Source organism: Talpa europaea (assembly GCF_964194135.1).
Source record: "Talpa europaea genome assembly, chromosome: 1".
Taxonomy (NCBI): Eukaryota; Metazoa; Chordata; class Mammalia; order Eulipotyphla; family Talpidae; genus Talpa; species Talpa europaea.
The window spans coordinates 144031046-144047716 of NC_140073.1; the positions used below are offsets into that span (position 1 = coordinate 144031046).

At 36.9% G+C, this 16671-nt stretch overlaps 1 protein-coding gene across 2 annotated transcripts in view; it reads right to left on the reverse strand.

The window, feature by feature from the left end:
• USP37 (ubiquitin specific peptidase 37) overlaps positions 1-16236 on the reverse strand; it is a gene marked incomplete at both ends in the record, with an annotated part of 57165 nt that extends 40929 nt beyond the window's left edge. For both annotated transcript variants that reach the window (XM_084239103.1, XM_084239102.1), the window contains 6 exons: positions 1010-1107; positions 3165-3242; positions 3575-3753; positions 7920-8020; positions 11670-11841; positions 16081-16236. In XM_084239103.1, the coding sequence (XP_084095229.1) occupies positions 1010-1107; positions 3165-3242; positions 3575-3753; positions 7920-8020; positions 11670-11841; positions 16081-16236 (784 nt within the window). The remainder of the gene's footprint in view (positions 1-1009; positions 1108-3164; positions 3243-3574; positions 3754-7919; positions 8021-11669; positions 11842-16080) is intronic.
• Positions 16237-16671: the final 435 nt, after the last annotated feature.

Below are 16671 nucleotides of genomic sequence, written 5' to 3' on the forward strand. Positions count from 1 at the left end.
CTTTTGGGCCTCCCCTAGTGGACCAGGCAGTTGAGCACAGTGCTGTGGGGCTGTCCACAGCCTCTGCAGCGTGGGTTTGATGCCGGCCAGCTGGCCAGCAAGAATGCCACATGGCGCGGCAGACCTCTCCTGTCTCACCCGCTGCTCCCCTCAGCAGTGTATTTTAATCAGTCTGCCTGTTTTGTTCCCCGCTCTGTCTCTGATGAATCCTCTCATGCACCCCCTCCTCACATCTGGCTTGTACCCTGGTTCTTGTATGATTGAATAAATAAAATAAATAAATCTTTTGGGGCCTCCCTAGAGGCGCAAGGGCTTAAGACACAAACCTATGAAGTTATTCGCAGCCACTGCAGCAAGAGTTCAATTCCCCAGCCAGCCAGGGAGCAACCCATATGGCATAGCAGACCTCTCCTGACTCGCCCACTTCTCCCCTCAGCAGTGTATTTCAGTCACTCTGCCTGTTCTGTTCCCCACTCTGTCTCTGGTGAATCCTCTCACCCCCTACACTTCTGGCCTGTACCCCAGTTCTTGTATGCATAAATAAATCTTAAAAAATATTTATCTTTTAAAATAATAAATTTTAGGGCCTCCCCAGTGGCACAATGGGTTGAGCAAAGAGCTGTGGGGCTGTCCGCAGCCTCTGTGGCACGGGTTTGATTCCTGGCCATCCAGGGAGATGACCACGTGGCGCGGCAGACCTCTCCTGTCATGCCTGCTGCTCCCCTCAGCAGTGCTTTCAGTCTGTCTGCCTGTTCTGTTCCCCGGTCTGTCTCTGGTGAATCCTCTCACCCTCCTGCGCCTCTGGCCTGTACCCCAGCTATTGTATAAATAAAAATAAAAATCTTTAAAATAATAAATTTTAGCTGAATAATGGCTAGAAATTGGTGCCTAATATCTCATACTAAATTATTCGGTATCCTTGAAAAATAGAGATATGTTCCAATCTAGGTTTTTATTTCTAGCCTAAGATAATAAGAGAATCTTATATAAAGACAAAATAAATATTTACCTGATGTCCTATTGTCTTCTGACTGTTTCAAACTCAGCTGCTTTTCTCTACTGCTGGTTAAATACTTTCTTGAAGGATCTGTCATTGCCTTGTTGTTCCTACAGTTAATAATTTAATTCATTATACATTGGGATAAAAATATATGCAGATACAAAGCTATAGTTCTTAAATTTAACTAGTGATCATAGCGCGGCAGACTGCGCCATGTAAATTTACATTTCAAGAGCTGAATTTATTGATTTGCTTGGAAGTTGGGCTATAGGTGTTAAAGCCTCAAGGGGTGAGTAACTTAAGCAAATGAGAAACATGAAAATCATCTTTCATTACCAAGTCAAGAGCCAATACAATCCATGACCTTGGTAATTTAGCAAAAATGAAGGAGCATTTTTTTTTTTAAATCAAAAGTCAAATCAGAAAGCAAGATTATAGATTTTCTTAGGCAAAGCAAGATGAGATGAAATGATTCAGCTACTAAGATCAAAAGAATCAATTGAGAAATAAACTGAATGTTTATGATACTACTGTATAGAATTAAAACATAAAACAAGTAAACAAAGGCCACAATGTTTTTAAATACTATTCACTAAATGTTGACATCATTTTCACCAGTGATTGAACTATGTGAAGTCCATGAACACAAAGTTAATATTTTTTAAACAAGCTCCAACCCGCACCCCTCCATTATTCCCAAATACCTGAACCTATAATAAAACAAGCAGATTAGGTACATTCAGGTAATTTTAATTAATACACTAAAAACATATACACCTTGTACCACCACTAACTTCCTTTGTTTCTTCCTCTTCCTCATCAACTTTTGTAAGATGTACTTTAACTTCAATGTCAATAAGGCTTATTACATCTTTGTTTTCTGATTATAGGTTGATCATACGCTGAAAATCAGTAAGCGGTGTTAGATAATATTTTATTACTTAAGTGGTTAAGAATTTTACATATAGAATGATGACAGGGGTACTTTTGTGATCAGAAGGGTAAACTATGGCAGACTATTATCTGTCCCCAGATAATCACTGTACCCTTTTGCTATAACAGTAGAATCTGGGCTAGGCATATTTCCAAGACTTTCTCAAATGTGATATAAACACACTTAGTTCTGGCCAGAATTATATGCACAAAAGTGGGGTATATAACTTCTAACCCAAAAAAAGCTTTTCTTTTTCCTCTCTTCCCTCTTTGATCCTTTCTTCCTTCTACCAACAGGAATACAGGCACAAAGTTGAGGTTGAAGTAGCTATCCTGGTTCACAAAATGAAAGCTCCTTATAAGGACAGCAGATCAACAAAATAGAAAATACTGTGGTCCCAAATGACTGCCCAAGATGATTGTAATTTCAGATACCAGATCAGTACTATCATCTACCCAGATTCTTACATCTGTTACAGCAGCAAAACCAACATCCCAATTAATACATAAAGTTTCTTTAGTTTTTTCCCAATATCTTTCTGGTGACCACATGGCTTTGAACACCAGTTAACTATCAACTAATTTCTGTTAAGGTATTAATTGCAGTACTAACTGATAACTGTAATAAGTTTTCTCCAACAGATGATTAAAAAACACAACAAAAAACAAACCCTTGCAAGATGAGGAAGAGGACTGAGATGCTGACTACCTTGTTGCAGGTCTATCCTCTTATTCAATCCAGAAAAAACCTCTAAAAGATTGCTGTTTCTTGCATAAAATCTAAGTAGGATTTACTTCCTTTTGTCCCAAGCTAACTTTTCACAAGTATGGTTAAAAATTTTTTATAGGCAAGGGGAAGAGTGAGGGAAGGGGTTCCAAGTAAAGGAGTCGTCAGCAAGAAACACTTGTTTACAGAGTTCTTTGGCTCTATTCTTTCTCTAAGTATTACATATTTTAAAACCAGAGTAAGAGAAGTGTGATGAAATGACCAAAGCGATAGCAAAGTGCCAAAAACCAGACATTTTGCCGGAGCTGGTCTTCGGCAGCACAGGCCAAATCCTTTCTCTATGGAGCCTACAATCCTAATTACCAAAATACTTCTAATTCCGTCCTTTGATCTTTGGAATTTCCATAAACTGAACAATATCCCCTTACATTTTCCCTATTAGTTGATTATTACCAATATAAGAAACATTGCTCTAGTGCTGTAAAGGTTCTTAAAGTAACTTACGATGATGAGTCATTTTCTTTAGGGTAATCTTCATTCAATTCTGAGCCAGATGACAGCATTCTTTTCCTCTTTTCAGTTCTGTAGAGAAGAGGAAAAAAAGGTCTTTTACAAGCCACAATTCATACCATTAAAAAGTATAAACCAACATACTCAAAGACAGACTGACTACTGCTATCTAACTCTGTACCATGGGGCTGTATATCTGCATGCTCAATACATGTTATTGGCATCAATCACTTAAGACAAATATTAAGTATCTACCAAAAACACACTTGATACTTTTCTTCTTCGAAAAGACTTTGCTCACTGGACAATGACCTTTATCTCAAATTACTGGTCTTTCCAAAAGACATTTATAAACAGGTACAGCTAATGACTAAGAAAAGAAAAGAAATAAAAGTAGTTCATACCTATTTTCTAATAACCCCGACCTAAGAGGTGTTGATGTAGATGTCAAAGAGGGAATTGTCCGGGTGACAGTTATTCCACTGCCTGCTGCAGTCTTCATTGATCCTCTACCTGGATTACCAAGAACTTTTCGAAATGGAATATCATCTTTAGTTTCCAAACTTCCTCTTTTTGAAGAGGCCTGTAAGGATAAAGTTTAATACAGCTAAATCTTCAAATTAAATGACATACTTTAAGACTGGTAATTCTCACATGGGGTATTTTGAAAAAGTACCCACAACTTGGGAGATTCTCTGGAGGTTTGATCCAAATCTGTCTGGGATAAGACTCTTTCATCAGTATTTTTAAAGCACTTTAGGTGATTCTACTATATAGTCATTGTGAGAAATTGAGCTTGATGTTTAATTTTCCTGTATGTAGTACTCCTGTAAATTTAAGAATTCTATAGCATACTTGGGTTCTAAAGTGGGGAATCATGCTTTGAACTATTGATTTAAAAGAATAAAAGACTCACATACACAAGACATAGTTTTAGTGACCAGCATAAAAATAGATTTTAGAGAAAAATATCCCATTGTGATTACGATAAATTAAAATGACATACACATGAGAAAAAGAAGCAACAATGGTATTTGTTTGCCAAAACTTAAATGTCAAGTCACATGTACTTCATATGACTTTTCTCCCTATCCTCTAGTCTGGAGGATAGGGAGAGTAAGAGTGAGATAGATTGTACTAGCAGAAGATGAATCAAAGTCTACCCTAAAGACATATCAAAACATTTAGAGAAAATATAGCAATTTAACATATTAGTTGGGAAACAGTACTTTCAAACAGTATTTTAACAGTAGATCTTATAACTGCACATTAAGAGCAATATGATTTCTCTATGGAAGTTATTTCCAAATATATTTAATTCTACAGAAGGACAATCTTAGGACAGGAAAGAGAAAAATCCAAGGTCATATGAACAAATGATTGAAAAAGTTAAATTTATTTTCAAATGGGTGATACATTCTTAAGAATAAAAAATCAGGTTATTATAAAAGCCATGCACTGAGATGTCTTATTATTACCCTATTGCCATCCACCTAGTTCTTCCACTTCCCATTGTCCTACCCCTTAATAAGTATTCTACTCTCCCTATGCAAATGAAAATCATTATTCTTTTTGCTATACAAATAATACATATTATGTGTACACTGTTTTGTACCTTTTTGGGACTTTTGTGGCCCCATAATGAGAAATATTTTACATCACAACCTATTTCACATATAAATGTAACAAACTAAAACCTCAGAAATCAGTACTTTATCCTTAGTGTATACAATAGCTCCTCTATTTTCTGTTCTATTCCTTTTTTATTTAATGCTAGTCAAAACCACTAAAATTGACTTAATAATCCCACTAACAGGAATTATTATTTTTTTGGAAAGTATTAACATTTGCTTCTGTTATATATGTTAATACTCATTTAAACATCCCAACAGCTTAAATTTCTATCTACAAATGGATGAATCTCAAAATAATTATGATAAGTGAAAGGAGTCAGGAAAAAAAAAATTACACCCTGATTCCATTTATGCAAAACTCTAGAAAATGCAAACTCATAGTGACAGCACATTAGCTGACTTAGTGATATGGGCCATGGGGAGGAGGTGGGAAGGAAGGAAGAACTGCAAAGAGGAAACTTTTTTTTTTTAAAGATTTATTTATTTATACAAGAACTGGGGTTACAGGTCAGAGAGTGAGAGAATTCACCAGAAAGAGTGGGGAGCAGAGGGTGAGCAGTGGGCGAGGCAGGAGAGGTATGCCATGCCATGTGAGTTTCCCCTTGGCTGGCCGGGAATCAAACCCGCGCTGCAGAGGCTGCGGACAGCTTCACAGCGCAGCGCTCAACCCACTGTGCCACTGGGGAGGCCCGGAAAAAGGAATCATTTAAGGGTTGTTATGGTTATGTTAACTAGTTGATTATGGTGATTTTACCAGTAAGTATGTATCAGTATGTCAAAATTTATAAAACTGACATTTTAGATATTTACAATTTACTGAATATCAATTGTATCACAATTAAAATGTAAAAAAAAAAAAAAACCCAAGAAAAAAAATTCACAAAAATGAAATTTTATTCATTGCTTAGTATGGACTACCTCTCTATAATAGTCTTAGTTGTCCTACTTTATACCCAGCTTCCCTTGAAAAGCAAGGGAAGGACTTCTAAGTTGCAATAGTACACAGCAATCTCATGGCTAGCTGAATAATATGTACAAAAGAAAAATAACTACAGCAAACAGAAGACCTCAACAAAACAGTCTAGGCCTGGGTATCATGTAATGTAGGGGGGCCAAGTTCATAATGTAGAACAGACTTAAAAAGGAGCACAGAAATAGTAGCAGCAAACATTTATAGGGTTGTCATTATATGGTATAGTGAGCTAAGCACTTTTACATGTGTTATATCACAGCAATCTGAAAATATTATTGCTATTTCAATTTCACAGTATAAAGAACTTCTCCAGTGGCAGCTAGTAAGTGGCAGTACCAAGTCTTAAATCCAAATCAAACTCCAAAGTTATGCTTTTAAGAACTACACTCCAATAATAAATAAAATTTTTTAAAACTTAGGAAAAAAAAAAAAAAGAACTACACTGTGGGGCCTGCCTAGTGGCACAGAAGTTAAAAACAGTGCTATCAAGCTATCACCAGCCACTGCAGCATGAGTTCAATCCCTGGCCAGGGAGGTAACCCACATGGCACAGCAGACCTCTCCTGTCTCTCCCGCTGCTCCCCTCAGCAGCTTATTTCAGTAGATCCACCTGTTCTGCACCCCACTCTGTCTCTAGTGAATCCTCTCACCACCCCACCTCTGGCCTACACCCCAGTTCTTATGTGCATAAATACATAAATCTTTAAAAAAAAAAAGAACTACACTCTACTGTGGTTCATAATGATGACAATGAGATACTAAAGGTTAAATTGTTATCTGTAAAATGATTTTTTAAAAAAGATTTATTTTATTTTTTATGCAAGAACTGGGGTACAGGCCAAAGGCACAGGAGGGTGATAGAGTTCTCTACAGACAGAATGGGGAGCAGAACAGGCAGAAGGACCAAAAACACTGCTGAGGGGAGCAGTGGGTGAGACAGGAGAGGTCTGCTGTGCCATATGGCTATCTCCCTGGTTGGCAGGGAATTGAGCCCGCACTGTAAAGGCTGCAGACAGCTTCACAGCGCTGTGTTCAACCTGCTGCACCACCAGAGAGGCCCTGTAAAACAATTTTTAAGGGAAGAATGTGGTAAGCTTTAGAAAAATCATATTTTATTTTATTATTTTTTTTTTTAATAGAGGCATGCTTTATTTATTTATTTATTTGTTTTGTTTTGTTTTTGTTTATACATGCACTGGGTACAGTCAGAAGCGCGGGAGGGTGAGAGAATTCACCAGAGCCAGAGCGGGGAGCAGAGCAGGCAGAAGGACCGAAGTACACTGCTGAGGGGAGCAGCGGGCTGCAGGAGAGGTCTGCGCACCATGTGGGACCCTCCTCCGGTAGTCGGGGAGCAGCCGGGGATCGAACCGGCGCCGCAGAGGCTGCAGGCAGCTTCGCAACCCAGCGCTCAACCGCTGCGCCACCGGGGAGGCCCCATATTTTATTTTTTAATGGTGAAAAATTTATATTTAGTTAGCCAGCTGGATTCAGTTTAGATGATCCCAATATTGCTAGTAACACTTAAAGCATCATAATCAGGAGCCAGTCGAACACATGCCTTCTTCTCTTAATTGGGTGTAATTAGGATATAAACCATGGTCACAATGTTACAGAGCTTCCTCATGGTCTGAGCTGGTGTTGTTGGCCATAACATCCACAATGAACAAGTGTATTATTTTCTGTCTCGTTCATGACTGACTTTGTGGTCAGGGGAAACTTGGCCAGTAGTCAAGCTTGTTTCTCCCGGAGGTTGAATAAAGGAAGAGATTCTTCCATTTGGGTTGCCTTCAGCGCCAGTGTCTTGGGCCATTGGAAGGTGGGTAACATGTGGATCTTCTTTGTGTGTGTGTGGCTGTGGACACCTTTCATTATTGCTTTCTTGGCCTTCAAACCCTTGGCTTTGGCTTTAAAAGGGGCAGGGGCTTCTTTTTTTACTTTCAGCACTGTCTTCATTAGAAGATTTTAAAAAAAAATTATAAAAATAGTTGAAGTGATTGAGATGGCTAAAATGGTAAATTTCAAGTGTACAAAAAATACCCTTGACAATACTAGGATTAGACATTACTACTTCCTGCAACTACCTTATAAAATGTCTACAATAAACATTTTTTTGAAGACCTACAGAGATTCTGAAGAACATACCTGATTGTCTGAGTAGGAAAGCTGTCTATTGGCTTCCTTCTGTGAGGTCCTGCTGCCCAGAATGGCTCCAAAACTACCAGACCCCTGAGAAGGCTTCATGGCTGGTGGCAAAAAAAATTCCCAAATCACTTACTTTAGTAAAGAGATTTACCACTGTTAATAGCTTTTTGTCTTTTTACCATTGTTATTTTATATAGTGAAGAAAAGAAATAAAGCAGAAAACAAATCAAAATGCTTATCAATTCTGATAAAGTAGACTGAATTTATATAGTAGTGAAAATTTAGAGCTGAATCTCAAGCAAAACATTAAATAATATGCAAAAACTGGAAACACATAATAAAAGGACAAAATTTTAAATGTAAAAAGAAAATGCTGGAAATTCTCCCATATAAATACTGGTAACTGAGAGTATAGAAAGGTTAGTCACTGTGTATCTGTACATCTATGGCACAGTATGTCTATGGCACAGTGTGACAATGGAATGACAATGTGCACTAGTGGAATTTTTGCAGGATAAATTCCTTAGGATAAGAACTGTGGGGGTAAAGGTTACAAAATTTTAAACTAAATTGTTATTACCACTTAGTCTCCAAAAAAATATCTGTAAAGGGCTACCAAGTATATGAAAATATGTTGCTTCCCCTCACACTACAACCAGCATAACAGTAAGAATTTGATTTTGTTTAATCACTGGTGAAGATGAGAATTTTTTCATGTTTAAGAGTCATCTGCTTTTCTTCCTAAATTTCCTGGCTGAGGTTTTTGTCTATTTCTCTACTGAGTTGTCTTTTTCTTATTGATTTGTAAAATAGGTCTTTACATATTAGCAGTATTAACTCTGTGACTATGGCATTTTCTTCCTGTCTTTCTTTTCCTTGTTAGATCACTTAAATTTATTTTACACAGTCCACGTTATTAACCTTTTCTCTTATTACTGATTCTGACTTTTATTTCATACTCAGGCCTTTTCCATCCAGTAATGTTAAAATCACTCTTCCTCTTTAATAATACTTTTATAGTTTCACCTTTACAGTTTTACATTCAAATCTTGTATCAATGTAACCCTATTTAGAGCAATGTAACTTTTATCAATGTAAACTATTTAGATAAAAGGAGATAAACATAAAATTTCTGGTTATTCTATTCATAAATAACACTATCAAATATCAGTCTTTTTTTCCACTGACTTGAAATACAATTATATATGTTAAATGCTTTGTTTTTCTTTTTTTAATTTTTCAAATAAATTTTATTTTTATATTCCCCATACAATTGCAACCCCCTTATTTTGACCCCAATCCCTCCCCTCCCCACCCCCCCCCTTCATAGAGTGTCTCTGGTTCATAGTTTTTTGTTGATTTTGATTTTCACTTTCTTATAGTTATTCATTTTCCTGGTCCCTTATTTAAGTTTTCTAGATTCCTGCTATGAGTGAGAACATCCAGTATTTTTCTTTTTCTTTCTGGCTTATTTCGCTGAGCATGATCCCTAGCGCCATCCATGTTGCTGCAAATTGCATGTGTTTATCTTTTGTGAATGCTGAGTAATATTCCATGGTGTATATGGACCACATCTTCTTGATCCAGTCATCTATTTTTGGGCATTTAGCTATTGTAAACAGTGCTGCTATAAAGATAGGGGTGCAGGTGCTCTTTGGAATTGATGTTTCTGTGTCCTTTGGGTAAAGACCTAGGAGTGGAATTGCTGGATCATATGGAAGCTCTATGTTTAGTAGGTCCAGAAATCTCCACACAGCTCTCCATAGTGGTTGGACCAGTTTGCACTCCCACCAACAGTGCAGGAGAGTTCCTTTTTCTCCACATCCTCGCCAACATTTGTTGTTGCTAGTTTTTTTAATATGTGCCATTCTCACTGGTGTAAGATGGTATCTCATGGTAGTTTTGATTTGCATTTCCCTGATTACAAGTGATGTTGAACATTTTTTCATATGCCTGTTGGCCATTAAATGCTTTGTTTTTCAAAGTATTTATATCCAACTAAACCTAAAAGATTAAAATAATTTGCCCAAGAGCACAGAATGTTAGCTGAGCCCACAGCTGATTATTCTAATAACAGCAATGACTTTCCATCATGTACCTGTGATGCTTTATCTTTCTGAGTTCTAATTCTTTAATAAGCAGTAAAATTAGGGTAACACATCTTTCATTTTAGACATGAGAAAACTGAAACTCAGTAAGTGACTGACCCACACCACACAGGAAGTTAACAAGGAGAGCTAGGAAGTTTTTCCATTATGCCATGTTGTCATTTTTAGGCTTGGTCCCCAGTCTACCATGATTTTTCATGTCAATGTATTTACAGATAAGTTTTTCTTATACACATTAATTCTGAAAACAGTGATTCCAATATGATAAAAGTAAAAATATAGTCGGAGTCTCTGGTAAATTCACATAGCTCAGATTTGGTAACATGAAAATATAATGAGTAGGCAAACAATTATTAACTTTTTTTAGAAGTTAAATTGTGTGTCAAATAGACATGTCAGTTAAATTCATGCAAAGTAGCACTGTTACATTTTCATTTTCTAAAGTTTAAGTCAGAAAAATTCAATTAAGTTTATCAACTATAAAATATTAATAACAAATACTGATGAAGGAGCTGGAAACTAACAGTAATATAGGGAACATTATAAGCAACAGATTATTCCTGAAAAGATATCTGTAAATGATATTTTATTTTTTTTTTAGAGGCATTTTTTTTTTATTTGTTTGTTTGTTTGTTTTGTTTATACATGCACTGGGTACAGTCAGAAACACGAGAGGGTGAGAGAATTCACCAGAGCCAGAGCGGGAAGCAGAGTAGGCAGAAGGACCAAAGTACACTGCTGAGGGGAGCAGCGGGCGGCAGGAGAGGTCTGCGCGCCATGTGGGACCCTCCTCTGGTGGCCGGGGAGCAGCCGGGGATCGAACTGGCGCCGCAGAGGCCGCGGGCAGCTTCACAACCCAGCGCTCAACCGCTGCGCCACCGGGGAGGCCCTGTAAATGATATTTTAAATGAAAGGAGCTGGGGGCAGCAGAGGAATGTGATCATATTATATGATTTTCTATATTGCTATTTTCATAGCAAGTATAAAATCCTGTAATAAAATTCATATAGAAAGGCAAGTACTTAAGAATGCGGTAACAAGGTGACTTTTCCCAATTATAATTTAAATCTTCTTCCTTTTCTAGCCATATTCTTTTGTGGATTATTTAAAGTTTTCTACATATTAAGATATTGTCACCTGAGACCAAAATTTTACTTCATCTCTTCCAATTTGGAGGCCTTTTATTTTTTTTTCTCACATAAGTGTTCTGGCTGGGACTTCCAGTACTATGTTTAGTAGAAGTGGTGAAAAGGGCTGTGTTTCTGAGCTTAGAGAAAAATCTTCCAATTGTTCATCATTGAGTATGATGTTAGTTGTGAGTTTTTCAAATATGACTTTTATTATGTTAGGGTAGTTTCCTTTGATTCTTAGTTTGTTAAGTGTTTTTTCATGAAGGGATGTGGGTTTTGTCCTTCATTCTGTTAATTTGGTGTTACACTTATTTTTCATCTCTTGAACTGTCCTTGCATTCCAGAAATAAATTCCAGTTGATTTTAGTGAATAATCTTTTAATGTCTATTGAATTCAATCTCTAACATTTGGTTACATTAAGGATTTTTATATCAATATTCATCAGGCTATATAATCTAGCAATATTCTCTTACAACTGCTCATGTCTAACCCTTGGACCATTAGTGCTTACCTGCATGAAGTCTGTTTTGATGGACTGCATCTAAAAACAACCTCATTTCCTCTGCATCCTTACTTGGTACTTTGTCAATAGACAAAAAGCTGTTATCTTGCAGAGTTAACATTAGGCGGCTTTGTTTTGTTCCACTGGGTCGAAGCACCACATTTTTAATATTATGACTTAGCTGATTAATACAAAAGTAAAATTATCATTAAAAATGTATAACAAAGTATAATGTTATATAATGAATACAAAGCTTTTCTAAAATGAATACTTTCCACATTCCATTTTGTACTCTTCTCCACACTAATTTGTTTTTACCCCAATGAGAGAGTCCCAATTTCTGGATACACTTAAATGAAAGATTTCACTTTTAGGAAAAGCAAACATACTATTAAAATTTATTTTACAGAGTAATCTTAGCCCTCTTGATTTTTTTAAAAAGATTTACCTATTTATGCATGCAAGAACTGGGGTACAGGCCAGAGGTGCAGGGGGTGAGAGGATTCACCAGAGACAGTGTGGGGAACAGACCAGGCAGACTGACTGAAATACACTGCTGAGGGGAGCAGCGAGTGAGATAGGAGAGGTCTGCTGTACCATATGGGTAGCTCCCTGGCCAGGAATTGATCTTGTGCTACAGTGACTGCAGATAGCTTCATAGTGCTGTGACTTAACCCCTTGCGCCACCAAGGAGGCCCCTTCTTGATTTTGTGGTAGAAAGTTGTATATTTTCAGATATGGTTAAAAGCTATAAAAACAAATGAGTTACGTTTCAGAGCCTAAAATGGTTATTCTATCCCAGTTTAGAATGTTATATTAGATTAGAAGCTTTCTTTCTTTCCTTATTTCACTGAACAAAAGTTTGTAAGATAGCTAACAAATGGTATAGGTAAGGTAACTGCAATGTAAAATGATATATTAACCCAAACTATAATCCTGAAAAGAATTTCAGCCTCTCAATGACACATCAAAATAAACCTCTAACCAAAGTAAGAATACATCTTTTTCCCTCTTTCTTAACTATCTAAGCAGACTCATTTAACTTGCAGTCAATCACAAGATCTTGAGCACCATGGACTTCTTTTTTCCTGCCTCTGCAGACCTAGTTCATTAACTTATAACTCTTTCAAGGGGCTAATATGTGCTAAGAAGCAGTAACTTTTCTTTTCTTTTGGCTGAAATTTTTGTAAGATTAAATTAATAAATCTTGCAGAATCTTTATTATCTAAATAATTCCTGCCAGTTAGGCATCTTTACTCTCTCACATTTTCTTGCAGCAGGACTATACAAAGGTTTCCTAAAACTGCCTTTTGGTGAAGTCATACCCTCTGAATAGTATAAAAAATGACATTTCTTAATTTTTTTAATTAGAAAGAATTGACCTTGTCAATTTACAGATAGTAAAAATTTCTTACTAGACTTAATTTATATTAAAAAATTTAAATGACATATTTTTCGCTTCAAAGTAATTTTAAATTCATGTCCTTCAGTTGAAATTCTATCATAAAACACAATAACTAATTTCAGATGCTTTCACTCCAAAATATTTAAATGAACAGATAGAATGCAAAAGTAAAACAGAGAATATAACCACTGTTTCATTCAATACACCACTTATTAAAAATGAAAGCTATCAGGAGGGAAGTTTGCTCACTAGTAAATAAGCTGAGAATAATCTTGAATCTGACCACTTCAACAACTGAAAATCCTCTCTAGTCACATAATTTTAATAATTACCCATCTCAACTCTCTCTAAATCCAGGCTTCTCTACTAAAAAAGCTCCAGTTCTGTTTAACTAAAGCCTACTAAATACCAGTATCTGACTGCTTCAAACAATTCATCTCCTCCAACAATCATACCCCAATCATTCCCTCTGCTCCTTATCACAGAGGACATAAAAGGAACTTCCATCCACTCAAAAAATTCAAAGTCTCCCCAGATTCACCAAACAAATCTAATGAATCATGTCTTCTAGAAGTCTTTTCAAATCCATCCTTTCCTCTTCTCCTTTCACCCACTGTCTTTTCCTTTGTTCAGGATTTTCATTCTCCATCTAAATTTCCACAGTAACCTACCAAATATTCCTTTTCTTCCATTCCTTTTATCTTTTGAAACAAAGTCATCTGCTAGCCCCCAAATAAATTTCTACTCGAAATTCTTGGCTCCTTAGAATCTAAGTGCCACTTACTATGACAATGAGATACTTCAAGATCTAGTACCTATCTAGTTCTTCAGCCTCTACTTCCACTACCTTCTCTCTATTGTCCATTTATTTTATTTTTTTTAAAGATTTTTAATTTTTATTTTTATTTATACAAGAATGAGGTACAGGCCAGAAGCATGGGAGGGTGAGAGGATTTATCAGAGACAGAGTGGGGAGCAGAACAGGCAGATAGACCGAAGACTCTGCTGAGGGGAGCAGCTGGCGAGACAGGAGAGGTCTGCTGGGCCATGTGGGAATCTCCCTGGCGGGCTGGAAATCGAACCCATGCTTCAGAGGCTGTGAACAGCTTCCCAGCGCTGTGCTCAACCCACTGTGCCAATGGGGAGGCCCATGTCCATTCATTTTAAAATAAGTTTCTGACTGGCTGAGTGCTGATTCACACTTGCATGTATTTGTCCATGTATAGAAAACTCCTCCTTATCTATGTTTGACAAACTCCTATTTATACTCTAAATCCTCAGAGCACAAAACACTTTCTTCTTTGTATTATTTCAGTGTCTTGAAATAGTTTTACAAGTGAGAATACATTAGAGGTCTCATTCAGCTCTGTATTCTTAGTCCTTAGCACAGCATCCACCATAATAATCTACAGGTGGTTAACCAGTGCAAGCTGAATGCAAACTAATCTAGAACTAACAAGAGGCTAGAATCCCAGGTAGAATCATTAATGCGCCTAAAGACCCATGTTTGCTTAAATATTTACTCAGTGGTAATTTGGGACTTGGACTGAAAAACCAAATCCCTAATTGGAAAAAAATATTTCATTAAGATGGGCAATTAGTAAATATCTGTATATGGCAGAAATAACTATTCTTCATATTACCCATGTCACCATCTCCAATCTATTTAAAAATCTTTTTGATCACAAAATCATAAGCAACTTATTTTTGCAGTTCAAAAGCAAAGATAAATGGAAATTTTATCTTAACTTAGATTCTCAAGTGCACAGTTCTATAAATCATTCTCCAATAGGATACCGTAGTTTAGAATGACTATACGTCATATAATCGATATTAACAAATGTCAAATTTTAAAGTGTAGAAAAATTCAATTAAGACATGTTCTTATATTTAACTCATATCAAGATGAATAGTTCTTGTCTGAACAAAATAAACAGTATAGGAGTGAGACAAAAATTAGCTACTTTTAACCGATGAAAATAATGAGATCCTCAAAAGATTAGTTAGAAGAACCTTAAACAGTCCATAAGACCATCTTTGGCAGGATTATTTAAGAAGCAGACAGTAATCCTTACAAGACGTTAACTATTCTTAAAAGCTAACACTAGTGATGGATTAATCATGTATGTTAATAAAAGGAATAACTAAAGTTACCCAAATGTGATTTTTTTAAAAAAGGTTTTAATTTATTTGTGCCTACAAGAAATGGGGGGGTAGGCCGGGGTGGGGTGTGTGTGTGTGTGTGTGTCTGTGTGTGTGTTCACCAGAGATAGAGTGGGGAGCAGAACAGGTGGACCCAATGAAACACACTCCTGAGGGGAGCAGCAGGCAAACTAGGAGAGGTCCTCTGTGGCTGGCTTGATAGTACTGAAATTTTAACCCCTGCACCATCAGGGTTGTCCCCCTGTAATGTGGTTTTTTGTTTTTTTGTTTTTTTTTCTAGAGGCATGTTTTTTATTTATTTGTTTGTTTTTTGTTTATACATGCACTGGGTACAGTCAGAAGCGCGGGAGGGTGAGAGAATTCACCAGAGCCAGAACGGGGAGCAGAGCAGGCAGAAGGACCGAAGTACACTGCTGAGGGGAGCAGCGGGCGGCAGGAGAGATCTGCGCGCCATGTGGGACCCTCCTCAGGTGGCCGGGGAGCAGCCGGGGATCGAACCAGTGCCGCGGAGGCCGCGGGCAGCTTCGCAACCCAGCGCTCAACCGCTGCGCCACCAAGGAGGCCCTGTAATGTGGTTTTTAAAATAGCTTAGATAGTATACAAACTCAGCTCCTCTCAATCTCCTCCCATCAGTTTTCTTTTGATCATGGTGACTACTTTCTGTCCTTTATTATACACCATCAATGATGCTGCTGAATAACATACATGCATAAAAGTATTAAGTGTCCTGAAACTAAAAAGCAAGAAATAATAATCTAGAAGGGATACACAATACATACTCACTATGACACAGACTAGTTATTCACTGCATGTGCTATTCAAGATCTACTCCAAGTCAAAATCTGGAAATACCTGAAATATCCTTGGAATTCCTCCAGTATTGTAGTGAACTACTAAGCTGATTTTATTCTCTTTTTCCACAATTTCAAAGGATCCTTCTTTCCATTTTGTAATCCCAGTCTGCATACTTCGAATTCTGATAGGACCATGTATCTTCAGAGGAGACATACTTTCTTTAAAAATAAATTACTTCTAATCAAATTAAAGCAAAAATAGACCTTCACTTGACAGATTCTAAGGAAGAAAAATAAAATAAGTTAAAATTTACTAATGATTAAAATAAGAGTTTGTAGAGAATCTTATTTAATCACGTTATGTCCTTTTATTCATTTCAATAAGCCACATTTTATAAGTATACTCAAAGCCCTTGATTAGCTGGAGGGCACAGGTAAGAAAGTCAACTAAATTAGTCACTGATATTCACTGACAATCTAGCCACCTTTTATTTTTGCCATAAATGTTCCCTTCTTTGCCACATGTCCAGTACCTGTTTTCATTAGTGCCTAAATTTTGCATTTTGCACCACTAACAACTATACTGCTGCCACTGAAACATACCAACTGGGAATACTTAAAAATTCCATTCTCAATGTGACTGACCACT